The 19,487-nt window shown below is 30.6% G+C and overlaps 2 protein-coding genes across 2 annotated transcripts; both read right to left on the bottom strand.

Annotated features, from left to right (window-relative positions):
- Nucleotides 1-3,094: 3,094 nt before the first annotated feature.
- On the bottom strand, nt 3,095-6,436 carry LOC115722602 (cyclin-dependent kinase inhibitor 5). The gene is made up of 3 exons (XM_030651848.2): nt 5,660-6,436; nt 3,806-4,012; nt 3,095-3,706 (listed from the first exon to the last, which is right to left on the bottom strand). Exons 1-3 carry the CDS (start codon nt 6,187-6,189, stop codon nt 3,637-3,639), a joined length of 807 nt encoding a protein of 268 aa, XP_030507708.2. The 5' UTR covers nt 6,190-6,436; the 3' UTR covers nt 3,095-3,636.
- Nucleotides 6,437-10,812: 4,376 nt separating this feature from the next.
- LOC115709522 (uncharacterized) lies at nt 10,813-14,901 on the bottom strand. The gene has a single exon (XM_061104188.1). It carries the CDS (start codon nt 14,899-14,901, stop codon nt 10,813-10,815), a length of 4,089 nt encoding a protein of 1,362 aa, XP_060960171.1.
- Between the last annotated feature and the right edge of the window lie 4,586 nt (nt 14,902-19,487).

A 19,487-nucleotide genomic window follows, 5' to 3' on the forward strand; every position in this document is an offset into this window, starting at 1 on the left:
TATAATTATGAATGCATAACAATTTCTTAAATCAAGCTTTAGAAAATATCAAAACATCTATTTTTTTTTTTTTTTGAAGATTACATTTTTACCCTTAACTTTAATAAATGTTACACAGAAAGGTAAAACTTGTAAGAGAATTATAGTCAAAGCCACACTCCTGCAAGTAGGAGAATTATTTTGTTTTCTAGGGTCTTCCATTGGTGAGTAAATAAATAATCAATGTTAAATTTGAAAAAACATAATCTTGTCTTGTGAAGATTTGATTTGAATGTGTTAAAGTTTCATTGGAAATTGAAGAATCTTTGGTTTCAATTAGTACTATTTTCTACCCAACATCAACTTCCACTATAACCACCAATTTATCTTTTTTTTTTCTTTCTTCTTCCCTTTAATATTTGATGAGAGTAACTATAGAAAGGGTATCATTTTTATCTTAGGAATATATACATTTTGAGAATATATAGAAATATTAGTAGTATCTAGTATTACTTATACTTAGAGGTGTTATATTGTTATTGATATAATTAAGTATCGTATTTTATATTATTTAATTTAATAACTATTATGGAATATCGCTGACCATTTACAAGACATCATATTTAAATGGTGCTTAATACTGGTGCCTAATAAAAATATTCTTTTACTTTTAAACACTTACATTTTATAATTTAATTTTTTAGATATTTCATTAGTTTTTTTTTTAAAAAAAATAAAGTAATCTATTGTAGCACCAAAAACATAATTTAAACAATCAGATATACAAGTGTAATAACTATTATAAAACATCGTTAACTATTTATAAGATACTACTTCTAGGCAGTGTTAGCCACCTTTGATGCCTAATAGCAACGCTCTTTTATTTTAACACTTTTATAATCTAATTTTTTGTATATGATTATATAATTTCTCAATTATCGAAAAATATAAATATAATTACAGAAATGAAAAAAAAAATGATACTTCTACTATAAATACTTCCAATATTGTATTTACTATAAATAATTTTTTACGATTAAATTTTTTTATTTACAAAATTATAATTTTAAAGTTTTAAAATTACAAAAAATAATCGGCAAAAATAAAGAAATAACGAAAAATCAATTCCATAACAATTATAAATTAATTATAAATAAACTATAAATAAAAAAATTATTATCTTTACTTAAATTCATAATTTCATAAATACAAAAGTAAATATTATAATAGTGAAATTTTTTCCCAGTTAACATATTTTAGTAATATGTAATTATGTATGTATATGCACATACATATAGATATGTATGTATATAATAAAGAGATTACTATTACTTATTGTGGTGTGAAGAAGATAGTAGATGATTGGTTAAGATGGGAATCTTTTTTCTTATATTAATTATATTATATATAACTTTGTTTTGTGGAATGAAAGAGTTTTCACATTTGCAGACTGTTTTTGCTGTCTTAATTTGACAGTTGGCTTTCTTTCTCAATTCCACATGAAAACATTTTTCACAGGCCATGGACACTATTCACAATTCTTCTTCTTATTTCTATAATAATAACTAGTACAATTTTTTAATCATTCAACATATAATTTTGAAAGACAAAAATTCTCTTAGTTTCTTTTGGAATTTTTCATAAAATTATTTGAGCAAGTGCATGTTTGGTAAATGGAAAGTAATCATTTCAACACAGCTATTGTGTAAATTTAAGAATGTGACAATTTCATTGGAATTATCTTATCCCATTTTATTCCTAAAGTAAATTTAAAAACTGATAAAATAAAATATTACAAGTATGATCTCGAAATAAAAATTTAGACAAAAAAAAAATTTACATTTTAATTCATCTTCAAAAATTTAACAGTATCGAACAAGTATATACTTAGATTAAGATTTAATGTACTATAAATCATTTTTGATGTATTTAAGCTTTCAATTACTTTATGAACCGTCGATTCAATCTAACAATTAATTCGACTGAAATGAACATAATGCATCTCTTAATCCATTTTATTAGTACCCTAATTACCATTCTAAATTATGTTCTTTAAAAACTAACATGAAAAAGAAAAAGTTGCATTGCATGTACCAAAAAAGTTCTTCATAATCCCAAAGCTAAATAGCGACATAAATACTTAAAAGCTTCAAGTTTGTAAGTGATATAAACCTATGTTTATTTTTAGTGGCATAAATATTTAATATTTATAAAAATATAGTTTTTCTCTAATTTTGTCCGTACACGCTCTGTTATTGTCTTAAACATGACACATATAAAGCTCAAATTCTAGATTATTGAATCTAAACGAAAACATGTAGTATCAGTTACTTCTAAATATTCTTTTAATAAATTCAAAACAAAGTCTATACTGATGAAACTGAAAAAAAAAAAATAATTTTACAAATATTAAGTATTTTTACCGCTAAAATAAACATTACAAACTTAAAACTTATACCACTATTTACTCTAATCCCAATACCAAAGATAGTATTTTTTTTCTCCTTTGCCTCTACCCAAAACCATATACTACAATTACCATGGGTGTTTTGGGGTGAAGAGACACTAATTAATAAAAACAAAGAGAAAAGGAATCTCCTTCCTTGTGTCTATTTAATTGACATTTTATTACCACTTTACTGCATTGAACTTTCTATTTTCCTTTTTAAGTTTCTTATACTCAATATTCAATTAAAAACAACAACCCTTTACTAAACTTTAACCTCTCATCTCATTCTCACTCCCATTAAACTTTAAAGAAATTGAATAAAATAATAACAACTAGTTCATAGCTCATAATTGGCCATTCTTCAAAGAATCAAGTAGAGTACAAAAACTTGTGATCACTATACATAGTTAGGTAACATAAAAATAAAAAAAAAAAAAAAAAAACAAAGTACCCCACCATTATAAGCAAAACCCACCAACCATTAGGTTTCTTGGTTCTCAAATAATAATAATAATTATAGTATTATTTTGATGCATATCAATGTGGGGTAGCTAAGCTAAGTCATAAAAGGTTTGTTGAAATATGCATTGTCCCCCACTACTAGAGAGAGTCAAAAAGGGCCAAAATTTTTAACATAGAAGAAGAAGATAGAAGAAAGGACATAAATGTCAAGAGAGGGGGAAATGGGGTATGTTTATTTTCTTTCCTAAAGTTCCCATTAGTACAACAAGTTATGGACAAAGAAGAGGAGGAGTTAAATACAGTACAAAAAGAAACTCAAAATCTAGTAAATAAAGTCTTGTTTTTTTATCTGTACCAGATACATTAGTGAACCTAACTGACTGAACACTAAACCTAATAACACTAAAAACTTCATACCCTTTTTCTCCTTCTTCTTCTTCTTGATTTTCCCCTCTTGATGATGATGATGAAGATGATCTGTTAGACAAAGGACTTGTGATTTGTATTATGTTACAGACCATTAGTCTAGTCTAAGTCTACAACATCTTTGATACTCCTAATTCTTTACAAGTAAAAAAAAGAAAAAAGAAAAGGTTGATGGAAAATGGAAATAATACCATCTACCTTTACAACTAAAAAAAGAGAAAAAAAACTAAGTTCCTGCTAAGTCTAAAATCTTCTAAGATCAAGATTCAACCAAAATATGCAGGAAAGGATAGCCCAGATGGGACATGCTTTAATGTCTTCTAGGAAACTACTTTCTCCCAACTGTAACGTCCAGGGAGCGGTTTTTCATTCACAGGATCGAAATTGTACCTGAAGATATTGAAAAAAAGTCCAATTGTTATGTTCAGATGCAAGAAATTGAAAAAGGGTTCAAAACTTCGAAAACATCGGGAAAACTGGTGTGCTTACTTGTCAATGAATTGTTTTTGCTGTTCCACTTCGGCGCCAGCAAAAAACTCATCCATTTCATGTGCTGTTGGTATGTGTCTCTGAGACGAGTTCTGTGTTCTCCTGTTAGTAGTTTCGGCTGAGTTAGTTTGCTTGGTAGTAGAGCCAGGTGTTCTGATTATATCTGGATCCCTTATCAGATTCGAAGGAGTAGATTCTCTTGTGCTCCTGTCACAAAAAAAAATAAAAGATTCATTAGTATATGATGAATTACAAGCAATGTATCAAAAAAGCATCTTTACACAAGACAAAAGAAAAAACAAGGCACATTTTGAATGAAAACAGAAAGCCATAAACTTTAGTTGAAAATTAAGTATAAACATGAAAAAGGGCTTCTCCTTCAAAAAAAACCCGTAAACAGAATCAAACGAAACCCTGTTACTTTTGGTCTCTGTTACCTAACTCAAAACCCCAATCATGCAAATTAGCATAGCAGAAAAGGGTTATCAAAATTTTTGTATGATCCTAATTTTAACTGTTAAGGACCCACCAATCAATCATGCATAAAATAACAACTCCAATCCAACACACGCAATATGCATTAATACTAGAGTTACTAGCACACAACCACTGTTTTAGGTTAGTAAAAAAAATGCTTCTTTTTTCTTTTTGCATTTTCAATCTGTAAAAATTCACACTTGGTTTTGGCTCAGCTTTATAGCCCCCCAAAAGGGTTAGATCCTTCATCTTTGTTTTCTTTGTGTGTGTGCCATACTGAAAATACAGCATCTGACACTTTTTTTTAAACTATTAATTTTCATTTCTCATACACTCTGAAATCACACTAGAAAAACAGCAGCTCTCTCTCTCTCTCTCTGACAGAAAATTTCCAGAAAATGTAATAAGAGAAAGTTAAATCACAAAATAACTTAGCACAATTCCTTAACAACAAACATTATGGTTTAATTTTTCACTAAAATGTCCTAAAAAACAGTTGAGGAAGAAACCTATTTGGTCAATATTTCAAGCCAAAATCTCAAAATGACAATCTTTTTAAGATTTATGGAATACTAAACTCACTAATAATCTAAATAACATAAATGTCCTCGAGAGAGAACAGGGTTTGGTTGTAGCAGATAACAATGAAAATCTGATAAAACATTAAAGTCTAAATCAGTTGACCAAAAAAATAAAAATAAATGCTTTAGCTTCACTTCAAGGTGTGAAAGTTAGTCTGAGCTGAGACATTTACGTATAAATGAAATGAAAGTATCAGTTGACTCTGATAACAATTGCAGAGAAAAACCATTTTAAAATAATAAGAGAAATTTCAGTTTGAGTTTGGTTAAGCCAAAATATAATGATTTTGCAGAGACCCAAAATTTCTAAACCCCAATTCTATAATTTTAGTTTATATAATTATTAACCCAAGTTTTATAATATATTTTCTTAAAAAAAGACATGAACTTTGAAAAGAAGTTAACAATGAGGAAAAGGGGGAAACTGAATACTTACAAAAAGAAAAAAAGAAAAAAAAAAGATTTAAAATTGTTCGTCTATATTGCTAAGCTAGCCAATATTGAATCAATTAGTCCACACAAAAAGGAGAAACCCCAAAGATTAAAGTTTGAATTTTTCCTATATTCATGGTTTGACAAAGAAAACAAAACCCTAGAAAAGAAAAAAAAGGGGAAGAGCTTCAACGGCTAAAACAACAGTTAAAACGGTACAAAAATTATTTTGAATTGTAACTTAATCAATTAGTAACATGAATTTTGAATTGATTAAATTAAAATAATTTTCAAAATTTCATTGAGATTTTTAGAAAAAAATAAATAAATAAAATTAAAATGAGAGAAACAAAGAAAAACCCACCTTTCTCTACCCTCAAATTCCAACACATTTTCTCCAAATGAAGCTTCTTCAATACCCAAATCACCATTATCGATTCCTTGAACCTGTTCATCATCATCATCATCATCATAATCGTTACCCACAATTTCCTTAATCTCCTCTTCCTCCTTCTTCTGCTTCTTCTTCTTCTTCTCCGCCACGTCATCACCACCACCATCACCAGACCCAGGAGACCCAGAAGAAAGCGGAACGAGACTCGAACTCGCTCTGTTAGGGTTTCGCACGAAACCCAATTTACTACTCGTCGTGACAATCGGCTGAGGCGGCGGCGGCGGCGGCTTGACTAAACGGCGACTCCTGAGCTGTATGTAAGAGGTTGAACTAGTAGTAGCCGAAGAGGGTGACCTTGGGGACTTGGAGACGGGCGGAGACTTCTGAAGTCTCTGTAAAGCTAGAGTCTTTGCTCGAGTACGAACCCCGAGAGAAGCTTGTGAAACCTCCATGACTGCCACCTCGCTTGCTGCCTTGGCTTTCCTCATGTACTTGCCCATCTTCTGCACTGCGAGCTAATCTCTCATTGAAGAGAAAGAGAGAAAGTGAAAGAATGAAGAGAGAAAGAGAGGTGTGGATGGTTGGAAGGGACGGGGTTCGTTGGTTGAAGAGAGAGAAAATGTAAGAGAGAGAAAGGAAAGGGAAAATTGTTGAGAAGAGGAAGGTGGCCTATTTGTAGAGAGAGAATATAAATATAATAATAGTCTTTTTGTTTTGCTTTTTTTTTTTTTATAATATTTAATTTTTTTTTTCATTGTCCGAAAATATTTTTATAAAATAACATTTTTGGATATATATTAAAAGAAAATTACTGATACAAGTTTTAAATATTATTAGTGTCTTTTAGCATTTTTCGTAGTTAAAATAAGTTTTGATTTTTTTTAAAATAATTTACTGTACCGAAAAATAATATTCTTAATATTCATGTTTACTTGTCTTCAGAGACGGACCCATTAAGAGTGATGTGGGGGCTATAGCCCCCACGAACAAAAATATTACCTTTTAAAAAATTAAATGTAAATTTTTTAATTTAATAATTATAGGCCAAAATAGTAGAAAAGCCCCCACTAAATTAGATAAATTTAGTAAGAGTGATTATAATGTAACTATAAATATTTTTTTACGATAAATAAGCCCCCACAAAGTAAAAATCTTGGGTCCATCACTGCTTGTCTTCACAATTAGCTAAATGGCGAGAATACAATAGTGTTGTTGCTTTAGCTATTTTTTTTATTTTTTTTTAATTTTAATATTTAAAGGAGTGATACCGTCAATTTTATATTACAATCTCTTTATTAATTTTTTAGCGGTGTCGATAATTGTTAAAATATTATCCATGTAAATAGATTTGAAATTTTTTTAAATACGGGTTATAAAAAGTTATAATAAGATTTTATAATTAATACTTATTTTTTTTTATATTTAAGGAAATTTTATTTACACCCCAAAATTTTCTAAAAGCACCCCATTTTAATAATTTTAATTTAATATAAAATTTATATCTTTAGTTATACTAAATTTTTTCAATTTTTTTCTTCCAATTCATAAACTTAAAAAATATACCTATCAAATAAAATTAAATTATATTTTAAATATTATGACAAAAAAATTAAAATAAAAATTTTATGAAATTTTCTTAGTAAAAAATAATAAAAATATATACATGAGTTAGAAAAAATTATGAAAATAAAATCAAAATAAGTATTAAAATTAACATAAAAAAATGTAAGAAAAAATTTTAAAAAAAATATTTAGAGTAATTTTTAAAAATTATTTAAGTTTATATTTTTTTTAATAATAAAGCGTATTTATAATTTAGTGGGGCGTAAATAAAAGTCGCCTATATTTACACTTGTGAATTTACTATTTTACTACTAGAAAATATTTGATAGGGTTGGGACATTGGAGTTTTAGGGCCACAATTGTACTTTCACACACTCTTTCTCTCTCATTCTTATTTCCCCATTTTATCATCTCTTTATTGTGTCTATACGATATTTTCAATTCTATTTCTTCTAATCCTTTTCAAGTTTCAAGGCTGATTTTTTATTCTAATTTTTGGGATAATGTTAGGAATTATTAAAAAAAGAATGATCTATCCCAATTTTCCTTCACTTGTTATATTTAAATTAATATTATAAGTTAAGAAAAAAAAATTATAAATTTATGTTTTTATAGCTTGCTAATTAAAAAAAAAAACTTCATTTAATTTTTAGAATATAATTTGAGACGTAAATATTTAAAGTTCAACTTCCACTTGTAGATAAATATTTAAGTTTAATTTTTAATAGTCTAAGTTATATTTCTAATACTTCTGTGAGTACTCTTCATTAAATGTTAAGTTATTATCCATGTGTTATTTTTTTATTAGTATATTTAAATTAATTTTTAAATAAAAAATAAAAATTTAATGATGTAGACCAATCAGAAATTGTCACATGACAATTTACTTAACATTTAATAGTCAAGTACCTACAGATGTTCCAAAATTAAAATTTAAGTATTATTATCATAAAAAATTAAACTTAAGTATTTATATACAAATGAGAGTTGAACTTATGTATTTATATCATAAATTACTTTAAACATTATTTAATTTTATGTAATTTTTTAATCAAAATAATATATTCACAACTAAACACTCACACTCTTTCTTTATTACTCTTCTAATTATTTATCATTGTATCTATCTCTTAGGTGGCGTTTAGTTGAAAGGAATGAAATTAAATGGAATAGAAATGAAACAACTTTTATTCTATTCTTTTGTTTGATTTTATTTTATTGTAATGTCATTCTTATTCTAGCTATATTTTCATTCATTCCAATCAAACATCATCTAATAGGGTATTTGTTATATGAGTTTGAGTTGGAGAGAGTAGTATTGGAGGGAGTAGATTTGGAGAGAATATGAAGAGGATTAATATTACTACCAATTTAATTTAAAAATTGAGACCTAAACCACTTGAGGCTAGCTCAAGTGGCCATAGGAGTGTGTGTGTTGGAGCCCCTGAGTTCGAGTTCCAGATTATGTATTGTGTAATATATAAACTCTTAAATAAAAAAAGAAGTGAAACTTAATTAGAAACACAAATCCCTTATCGTGAGGTAGAATTTTCGTTGTTTTTTTACTTTTGTATTTTTTCTATATAATTTTAAAATTTTACGAGCTTATTATTATAATTAAAAATTTTAAGTTAAAAAATTGTAAAAAAAAAAACAAAATAATATTTTAGAAAAATATTTTTAATTATATATCATTATTGACTACTCCTCTTAGTTTCCTATTCTTCTGCTATTGCTGCATATGAAATCTTGTATGACACACCACCATACAAATATATAAATAAAAAAATAGAATGTTAATAAATATTTTGAATTAATAATTCAATTTGATTGTTCTAATTTTTTAATATATATTTTTGTTGGGATTCATTAATTATTTATCAGTTATTTCCAACTGATTTGGTTATGAATATGAAGTTGAATTAAAGACAAAGCATAGTTTGTGGGGTTTTTTCTGCATTGATGTTTGTATGATATATATATGTGTAGATAATAATTTTGATTGTTTTCAATTAAATTCAAACTTTACTTTTTGCTTCATCATCATTATTGTTATTTATTTATTAATTATGACTACTATTTCTCTTGATTTCAACATTGTCGGTAAGATTCTTCTCTTTTAATTCACTTTTGTGTTCCAAAATTCATTTTGTTGTACAAATTTATTATTATTAGGGTATTTTTAATAATGAAACTTAAATTTAAGTATTAAATCAACATTGAAAGAATATTATTTTAACATTATTTTTTTCAGCTCACTAAAATACTATAAATTACACTAAAAAAGTATCTTTATTATTATTTAATTATTTTAGCACTATTTTTTTTTAATTCCAACCCATATATTTATTATTTAATTATTAAAAAGTAAAAAAAAAATATTAAAATTTACAGTACCTACTATTATTAGTCGGACACTATAAACTTCTATGAAAATAAGATAAATTTTACAATTCAGTTAGAGCATTTTGTAGAAAAAATAGTAATATATGAGATTTTGTCATTTGATTGGAAATAGCTTTAGAGCAACACTAACGGAATTGCCTAAAAGATTAATTGCATTTAAAGTTGTAGCAATGTCTATTTCTTTAGTATAAGCATGGTTGTCTTACACAGATAATATTACCGATAAAAAGGTGTATTGATAAGAAAAGGTAAATAGGATTTCCAAACAACAAAATAGCAGGTTGACTCCATTGAAGTTGTTCTTAGGCATCAATGGTACTCTATACCATTAAAAGCGATATAGCATCTTATCATGTTAGTAATAGAAGTTAGTTACTATAGGTACCTACCATTGATCTGCGATTATTAATTTTTTAAAACAATTTTTATTATTTCTAATGCAATCATAATTCCAAACTTTTGTCAAAAATTTCAAATAGTTTGTATGATATTGAAACATATGTTAATTTATAATAAAATTTTTAAATAAAATCAAATTGCAAAATAAATTATACAAGAATCTATTTTTTACTAAGAATCTTGATATAAGAGTCTCATAATTTATGTGGGACTCAAGCTTATAAGGCTACTTCTTTGATTCTTATCAATTGGTAACACTTTTGTGAGACTACTTCTATTAGGATGAGTAACACTTTTGTTTCTACTAATTAATACTTCTATAAGATATATTAAGTGACAAAAAGTTGTTAGTTTTGTTTAAGTTGTTGACTACCTCATAGCTTTAAATATCATTTACTTGAATGACAAAAAATGCAAGAAAAATTATAGACATTTAACGATTTTAATACGTAAAATAGATAAAATAGGATTGTCACATATTAGGATTGAGATTATATATTTTTAGTCATGGATACTGATAAGATCGATCTATTAGTTTTTGATATGCAAAAAAGAAAATTAACGAAATTATTGGTTTAAATAATCGGACTTCTAAGCTATCACTAACTATTTCAAATGGTGTTACTAGAAATGAAAATGGGTAACAAACGTGGAGATTATTACCCTATTAAAAAGCTGCTATAATTGGTATCAAAATATTTTGATAATTAATTGAATGAATGTTTTTTTTTTTTGAATGGAAAATCATCATTTTATTAACCATTGAATTCAGTTACCAAATCAGGTAACAAATCAATTGGGACAGACCCCAAATTGAAGGTGCAATCAGGATAGAATAAAGAAGCTCTAGCAAAGTTATGAGCCACTCTATTAGCTGATCGCCTAATAAAAAAGATAGAAACAATTTGAAGTTCTTTAAGTAATGCCTTACAATCGTTAACCACTTGACCAAACATGGAAATCATATCAATTGAACTACGCAAGGCTTGAACAAACACTAAGCAGTCGGTTTCAAGGATAACTTGAGTTGGTTGATTACGCTTGATCCAACTTAAGGCTTCCTTGACTCCCAAAGCTTCCACAAATTCAGGTGTAGCCGAACCATTGAAACGTTTGGTAACCCCTTCGATCAATAATCCTTGTGAATTACGAACAACAAAACCAAAACCAAATTGAGTTGTGTTTGCAAATATAGCAGCGTCAACATTAACCTTAAAACTATCTCCATGTGGTGGCTGCCATTGCTCAGCACCGTCACCTGGAATTAGACCAGGATTCGGGTATGTAACATTAGAATTCTGAGCAGTTTGCCATTGATTAAGGTATGTTCTTGCTAACAACACTATACTTTCAACACTCACCAATTTGTTATTCCAAACTCTGTCGTTCCTTGCATTCCACAGAGACCAACAAAGAGCAATCATAAGTCTCCTCTGATCTGCATCTAACACCAGAAAAGTCGAGGAGCACCAGTTAAAAAAATTCTCCTGCTGCTGGTTCACCACCGTGCCAATGCCGACTCTATTCCAAAGAAAGAGGCTCGCCGGGCAAGACACCAGGGCATGGAAAGTTGTCTCCTCGTGGTTGTTACAAACTGGGCAGACGAGAGACACGGCCACATGTCTTGTTCGCAACTGTGTCATGGTTGGAAGACATCCTCGATGTGCCCTCCACACCATATTTTTCATCTTCGGAGGTGATTTCACTGCCCAGAATTTTTTCCAAAAGGTTGCAGTGACATCGCCATCTTGACCATCTTCCCCATTAATCTCTTGGGCTAAACGATATGCACTTTTAACAGTAAACCACCCAGAGATCTCACCCTTCCATGTGAGATGATCTCGGTCCTGACTAAATTGGAGAGGAATGGACAAAATCAGATTTTGGTCTCGCTCAAGGAACAAATCTGCTATTAAATCTTCGTCCCAACCCGAGCCATCCATTGCCATTAAATTACAAACTTTGGCATTTTGAAGAGCAGGATGTGAAGTTGACACAAATGAATTCTGAGGATCTGGAAGCCACGGTTCACCAAGAACTGAAATAGAAGAGCCATTACCAATTGACCAACAAACACCATGAGTCAAGATTTGACGAGCTTCAAGAACACTACGCCAAACATAACTTGGGTTATTTCCAATTTCAGCAGTGAAAAAAGTACCTCGAGGGTAGTATCTTGCTTTGAAAATCCTAGCCACAAGAGTTTCTGGATTAGTAAGCAAACGCCACCCTTGCTTTCCCAAAAGAGCCAAGTTAAAACTTCTCAAATTTCGAAACCCCATGCCTCCTTTAGTTTTGTGTTTGCAAAGCTTTTTCCATGACATCCAATGAATACCTGATGAAGAATTATTTGATGATTGCCACCAGAATTTGGACATCAAGCTTTCCATATCTCGCGTGACCTCTTGCGGGATCAAAAACACACTCATAGCATAGCTTGGAAGAGCTTGTGCGACTGTTTTAATCAAAATTTCTTTCCCTGCCCTTGAGAGAAACTTCGTACCATAACTTAGAAGTCTAGTCTTCACTTTGTTTTTCAAAAATCCCAAGGCTGTTGATTTGTTTCTTCCCATAGAGCTAGGAAGACCCAAGTACAAACTTCCTTCAGTAGCCGTGACCATGCCCAAAATGGAGTTGATTCGATCTTTTATAGAGTTCAAAGTATTAGTGCTATAAAAGATTGAAGACTTAGCTAGATTCACCTTCTGACCAGAAGCCAATTCAAACTTGGATAGTACTTCAATAATCCGCCGAGCCTCAGATTCAGTAGCCTTGCAGTATATGTAGCTATCGTCTGCAAAAAGCATATGGGATACTCTAGGAGCACCATTTGCCACTTTACACCCATGAAGCCAACCATTTTGTTCATATTTCTTCAGTAAAGCTGTGAAACCTTCAGCGCAAAGAATAAAAAGATATGGGGATAAGGGGTCACCCTGCCTTATACCTCTTGTAGGAATGATTGGGCCAACTTCGTTATTACCATGAGTCACACAATAGTTAGCCGATTTCACACACTTCATGATAAGCCGAACCCAATTCTCAATAAAACCAAGCTTTCGAAGCATTGCTTCAAGAAAATTCCATTCGATTCGATCATACGCCTTACTCATGTCAAGTTTTAGAGCCATGAAACCTTCCTTACCTTTTCGTTTCCTCTTTAGGTAGTGTAAAATCTCAAAAGAAACAAGAATGTTATCTGAGATTAGTCTACCTGGGATGAAGGCACTTTGATTTTCAGAAATAATGGAGTCCATGAATGGTTTCATTCTGTTAACCATGACTTTTGTGATGATTTTGAACAAGACATTACATAAAGCAATAGGCCGAAGATCAGACATACGTTCTGGGTTTCTCGTCTTTGGAATGAGAACAACGTTAGCATCTCCACAATGATCAGCAAGAGTTCCATGTTCAAAGAAACAACGCACATTTTCCACAACTTTACTTCCCACAATCGGCCAGCATTTTTGAAAGAAAGCAGGTGTCATCCCGTCAGGTCCCGGGCTCTTGTCAGGGTGCATTTGGAAAACTACTTTTCGAACCTCCTCTTCAGAAACTGCTTGACAAAGTTCCAAGTTAACCCCATCCGACACTGTAGTTGATACACAATCGACCACTTCAGTACAAACACTACCCGAAGATGTGAATAAATTGTTGAAATAATCGGCTACAACAGAAGGCAAACCCGAGTCCCATGAAACCCAATTGCCATTAGCATCACGAAGCTCATTCAGCTGATTATTCTTCTTTCTATTACTAGCAGCCTTATGAAAATAACTGCTATTTTGATCCCTTTCCCGTAACCAAAACTGTTTCGCCCTTTGCTTCCAATAGCTTTCTCTTTGGTCAAGAGCTTCATAAAGCTTCTTCTTTATCTCGGCATACCTCTGAACTGAAATGGAGTCTCGCAAACCTTGGAGTTTTTTCAAATCAGCCTTATGACGCCTAATTCGTTGATTAATAGAACCCGTCAATTCCTTACCCCAGATAGAAAGTCTCTCGGCACAAAGCTTGAGTTTATGGGAGATACTTTCATTTTGTTCTTGGGACCAGACATCACGCACGATTTCCAAGCACAAAGGCTCCTTTAACCATGAATTTTCAAACCGAAAATGATGGTTAGGAGTAAAATTATTAACCGCAATGGGTTCAAGAAACAAAGGAGAATGATCCGAAGTAGCAAATCCCAAATTAGAGAGCACAGCCGAATGAAAAATCTGATTCCAAGAATTAGAAATTAGTGCTCTATCAAGACGTACCTCAATCCATGCACTTGTGGCTCTACCTTTTTCCCAAGTGAACTGATGACCTTGTAGATCAAGATCTTCCAATCCACAATTCAACAGAGTTTGTTGGAACCCCGTTAACAGCCATTGGGGATAAGGACGTCCACCTCTCTTGTCTTCTTGACGAACAATATTATTGATATCTCCAATAACACACCAAGGGAGCGAAGACCGGTCTTTGAGGCTTTCAAGCAAAGCCCAAGATTCACTTCTTCTATTACGATTTGGTTCTCCATAAAAACCAGTAAGACGCCAATCCGGGGTTGTAGAAGATATTGATATTTGAATATCAATGTGATTATTAGAGTAACCCAACAAAGTGCCATCCTCCTTATTTTTCCAAAGTAGAGCCATCCCACCCGAAGCCCCAATAGCTTCAACCACAAAGACTCCTTCAAAATGTAAAGATTGGGCCAAGCCCACCACTTTTGACTTATGACACTTAGTTTCACACAAAAAGATAAAATCGGGTCTCTTTTGAAACACAAGTTCCTTAAGGAATTGAATAGTCCGTTGGTTCCCAAGCCCCCGGCAATTCCAGCTCAACACATTCATAATTCTTGGCGGGCCTGGATACCAGCACCCGCCTCGAGCATGTTTTTTGAAATCATATCATGAGTTGTAGTATCATTGTCAACCAAATTAGAAATATCCATATTTTTGACTCCTTGACTATGACTAAAACCCACATGGCCCAATTCATTTTCATTAGTCTCATCAAGCCCAATCTCCTTTTCCAAGCCCATTCTCCTTCTTTTATTATCAATAAAAGTCAATCCTGGATTCAAATCTATCCCAGTTGGCGCCACACCCTCATTCTCATCATTCTTCCTTAAATCATGGGATTTTTCCAAAACAACATTAACATTGACAGAACGTGAATCATGGGACATTAATGGGGATACCTGATTCATGGCTCTCCCTTGATTCTCTCGGCGTGATGGGATTTGATTGCTCCGGTCACCACCTCGCGAACTGCTTGCTCCGGGGGAGTTCTTGACTGCCAGACCCGACTTCAACCACCGTGAACCATCAGCATAGTTTCTTCTTCTCGGTGCCGCTTTTAACTCAAGGCTATATTCTTGAACAAGTTGATCTTTCGGAGTGTCAAATAGCTTTTCGCAGAACTTCTCGGAGTGTCCAAGAACACCACAAAGAAAACAAAAGGTTGGCAAGTCTTCATATTTGAACAAAACTTCACCTTTCGGGCCTCCCACTATTTCAAGTTTCTTCTTTTTTTTTTCAGTGGTTTGTCCACTCTAATATTCACTCGTATACGCAAATAATCCCGCCAAACACCAGAAAAATTATTTGGGTCAGATTTGATAAAGGTGCCAATGTAATTACCCACTCCCTGTAGAATTCTGTCAGACATGAAGCCAACAGTCATATTATGCAATTGAACCCATAGATCCAGCTTCACCAATGGTATGTTCCTAGGATTCTCTCCCTGCTTCACTCTTTCGAAGATAAGAGGTGCACGATCGAACGTCCACGGACTCCCCTCAATTACTCGTTCTATATCAACTTCATGATAAAATTGAAAAAGAAAAAGGTTTGGGTCTAGTTCCTTCACATACAAACCTCTACCCGGCTGCCAAAGAGTGGCAATTTTGTTTTGCATCGCCTGAAAGTCGATAGCCCGATTAGTGAGAAATCGACCTACCAAGAGCCACCGATCATCAATCTCAGCCAAGCCATCCGCCCCTGCTTCGAAGATAAGCCCCTCCTCATCATCATCATGTATTGTAAATGCCTCATATTGCTCTTCCATGTTGATCAAATAATGCCAAAATCACCAGACTGTGAAGACAATGAACCACCAAACACCAAACTTAAAAAAATATAATCTCAGACAAAACAAACCAGCACGAACGGATCAATCAAAACAGGCCAACCATGTCATTTGACAAGACTTAATCCTGAATGAATGTTTTAGTTATTATTCTAAGTAAAATATTTTGACAATTAATTAAAATTAATGTTGTAGTTATTATTACATGACAACTTGTTTGTTCTTCTAGGTGTATTAGTATTCACTTCACTTCTAGGAAAGCCAATATGGACTCTCACACTTTGCAATGAAACTTTATAATTCTATTGTTAGGAATGGGATTGTGCCTTTGGTTTCATGGCATTCCTCATTAGATGACTTCTCTATTCCCTCTATAATCCATTCTTTTGTGAATGAAGTTTTTTATTTTAAAAAATATATATTATTTAATAATTTATATTTTAAATTATTAGTAACAATTTTTCATTTTTTTTATGGGTTGAAAAACAAAGGACTTGCATTGTGCATACCCTTTTCAATCCATTTGGTTATTTTGACAATCTCGAAAATCACTTACCAACTATAAATTATATTTCAGTCTATCTTAATTAAGTTATCGATAAATACTATAAGAATTTCATTCAAGATGGCACCACCTACAATAATTAGCCTTTAAGGGTCAAGTTTTTTTATCTCTTTCAAAAGAAATTGTAATAAATTTCAAACCTTTAATCCAAATAAAAAAAAATATGTCAGTAAAAACAATCGCTACCACTACAAGACATATTATGTAATAATTTCTCAAATTTACTTATGATGAATTTTTATAATCTAAGCAAAAATGATTATAGGGGATAACATGACAATAAATTTGAGAAGACATGCACCAATAAGTGATGACTTTTGTGCCATACATAATTATAAAAGACAATATTTTATTTTTATTGTATATTTTTCTAAATTTTAAAAAAATAAAAATAAAAGCATGTCCATCATTTATGCCAATAACTTGTACGGCAAAAAAAGAATAATTCCATAGAGAAAAAAAGAATATTACAAATATCTCTTCTCACGTTACAATTGATAAAATCCCGAAAATTAACAATATATCATCTCGCGATATATTGAAAATGGCCACGTCATTTTGCATTGGATACCCTTTGTCAGTGGCCAGGTGGAAAGTACATTTACATTTTTATTTTCTTCTATTTTTCATTATATTATTCTTTAAAATTTTAATATTCTAAAATATTTATGTAATTATTTAATTAAGATAAGATTTAGCCTTGTCCAATATCTTAAATAATTTATCAATTTAATTATTTTTCAGTTAGGTTACTATGATGTTGTGGTTAAAACATATTATTAAAGAATTGTTAAGCTTCTTAATATAAATATTTTTATTTAGTAGAATTTTTTTTCGTAATCGCTCAACGAATTTAATTGCTCATAACCTTTAAAATAACTCTTTTTATAAATATGACAAGAATTTAGTAGTCGAGATAACTTACATTAAAAAAGCCAACCCACAAATTTACAGGAGCCAATATATATAAAAAATAAAAAAAATATTTGGGGGCAGAGGCAACGGCACCTTCGGCCCCCTTTGGCTGGTTACTTGAATTTGTATAAGTTTTTAATTTATATTTGGCAAATGACTAATGAAGCAATTTATTCTATAAAAAAAAATATTTTTTTTTTCAAAAATTAAAATAAATTAAAAAAAAAAAGTATTATTGCATGAATGTGTAGCATTGTAGGGTTAGGGTACCTTATATAACAAGGCCAATCTTTTTTTTTTCTTTATTTATTTCTGTGAATAATAAATGTTACCCTTTATTGAGAGAGTGACATCCATTCACTCTACCTTAAATAGGTAAGTTTTTTTTTAAAAAAATAAAATAAAATAAAAATTATTTGGCAAGCTAGAAAAATCTCAAAATAATAATAATAATAATAAAAGACAAGTGGTTGTGGCTATGTTGACAGTCTACCAAATTGGAAAGTGATTGAATATTTTGTGAAACAAAAACTTGCCTAGAAAGCTATGAATATTATCCCATCAAAATTTTATTTATTTATTTATTTTGAATAGTTAAATAAATAAAATTTGGTAAAATAAAATATAAATAGGGTGGAATGAGTAGTACTTATCTTCTTAACTATATAAACTATAAAAACTGAATAACCAGTCCTCTATTTGGGGCTCCTATTTTACAGTCACATCTACAAAATATTACTACTTTTTTCTATTTTTTTTTAAATATATATAAAATGAAAAAAAGAATTAGGTTTAAATTGTTTTTAGTTTTTGTATTGATTTTCTATTTTTGGAGAATTAGTATATGCATTTATTAGGAGTGAGGATGCCTAGAAGACATAGATAGCTAGATAGGGTCTTCAATGCAATAATTCTCATTTATGTCATGAGGTAATTAACACTTTTAAATGTTTGCTTTTGGTTATTTAAAAAAAATCCAATAAAATGTTTTGTTATTATGTTTAATAAAATTTTTAGAGGTATTCCATTTAAAATAACTATATTGAGGTTTTTGTTTCATAACTTTCAAAAATTTATATTAGTAAGAGTAAGTGGTGATCCAATAATTTTTTAGGGATAAAAGTTTCTAGAATTAGTAAAGTATGGAAATAAAAAAGTTAAAAAAATAAAATTAATACTATTTTAAAGAAACCAAACAACATCAAAATACAGTAATAGAAGAAACAAAAAATTGTAACTCCCTCCTCGAAATATAATCAAAATGGTTATAATTATAAAAGGTAACTCGCAACAAAATAGTGTTTAAAGTGCTTCAACATAAATTTTAAGAAAGTAACACACTGAACTATGAACATAAATTAAACTAAAAAATTAATATAAAATTAATTAAAGTCATGTCTTTTTCATAAACAAATATATATAATCCAAAATCATTGGTGTCCACTACTTCTTAACATACCCTAACCTAATCACCACTCTCCAACCTCCTTGGTACGACCATGAAATGAAGGGGATAGATTATTATGAAGTTGTATAAAAATTCATGTCAAAGACTAGTCATTCCATATATTGGAGGTTCAATGGGTCACAATCTAAATTGAATAGTCTATCTTCATTTTATTAAGTTAGTTCCACATTGATAATGTGTGGATATAAATTGTGATGTATAAGATGAATAGACTACTCTTCTCATGCCAATTGGTTTTGAGATGGAACCCAAGTCACCTTATTCTCTAAATTCTAACATAGTATTAGAGCTACTTATGATCTGCTGTGAGCCCAAATTGCCACTGGTCCAAACTGAATCTTCCGCTATCTCTCCTTTAACCTCCATTTGGGACCTTTCGGCCAATGTGTGCCAATTTC

This window comes from Cannabis sativa, chromosome 9, assembly GCF_029168945.1.
Source record: "Cannabis sativa cultivar Pink pepper isolate KNU-18-1 chromosome 9, ASM2916894v1, whole genome shotgun sequence".
NCBI lineage: Eukaryota > Viridiplantae > Streptophyta > Magnoliopsida > Rosales > Cannabaceae > Cannabis > Cannabis sativa.

Coding starts and splice junctions, on each gene's coding strand:
- LOC115722602 (XM_030651848.2), bottom strand. CDS start 6,189: ATGGGCAAGTACATGAGGAAAGCCAAGGCAGCAAGCGAGGTGGCAGTC. Junction 4,013..5,659: donor GAATTTGAGGGTAGAGAAAG/GTGGGTTTTTCT, acceptor TTTTTGTGACAG/GAGCACAAGAGAATCTACTC. Junction 3,707..3,805: donor CAAAAACAATTCATTGACAA/GTAAGCACACCA, acceptor CAATATCTTCAG/GTACAATTTCGATCCTGTGA.
- LOC115709522 (XM_061104188.1), bottom strand. CDS start 14,901: ATGAATGTGTTGAGCTGGAATTGCCGGGGGCTTGGGAACCAACGGACT.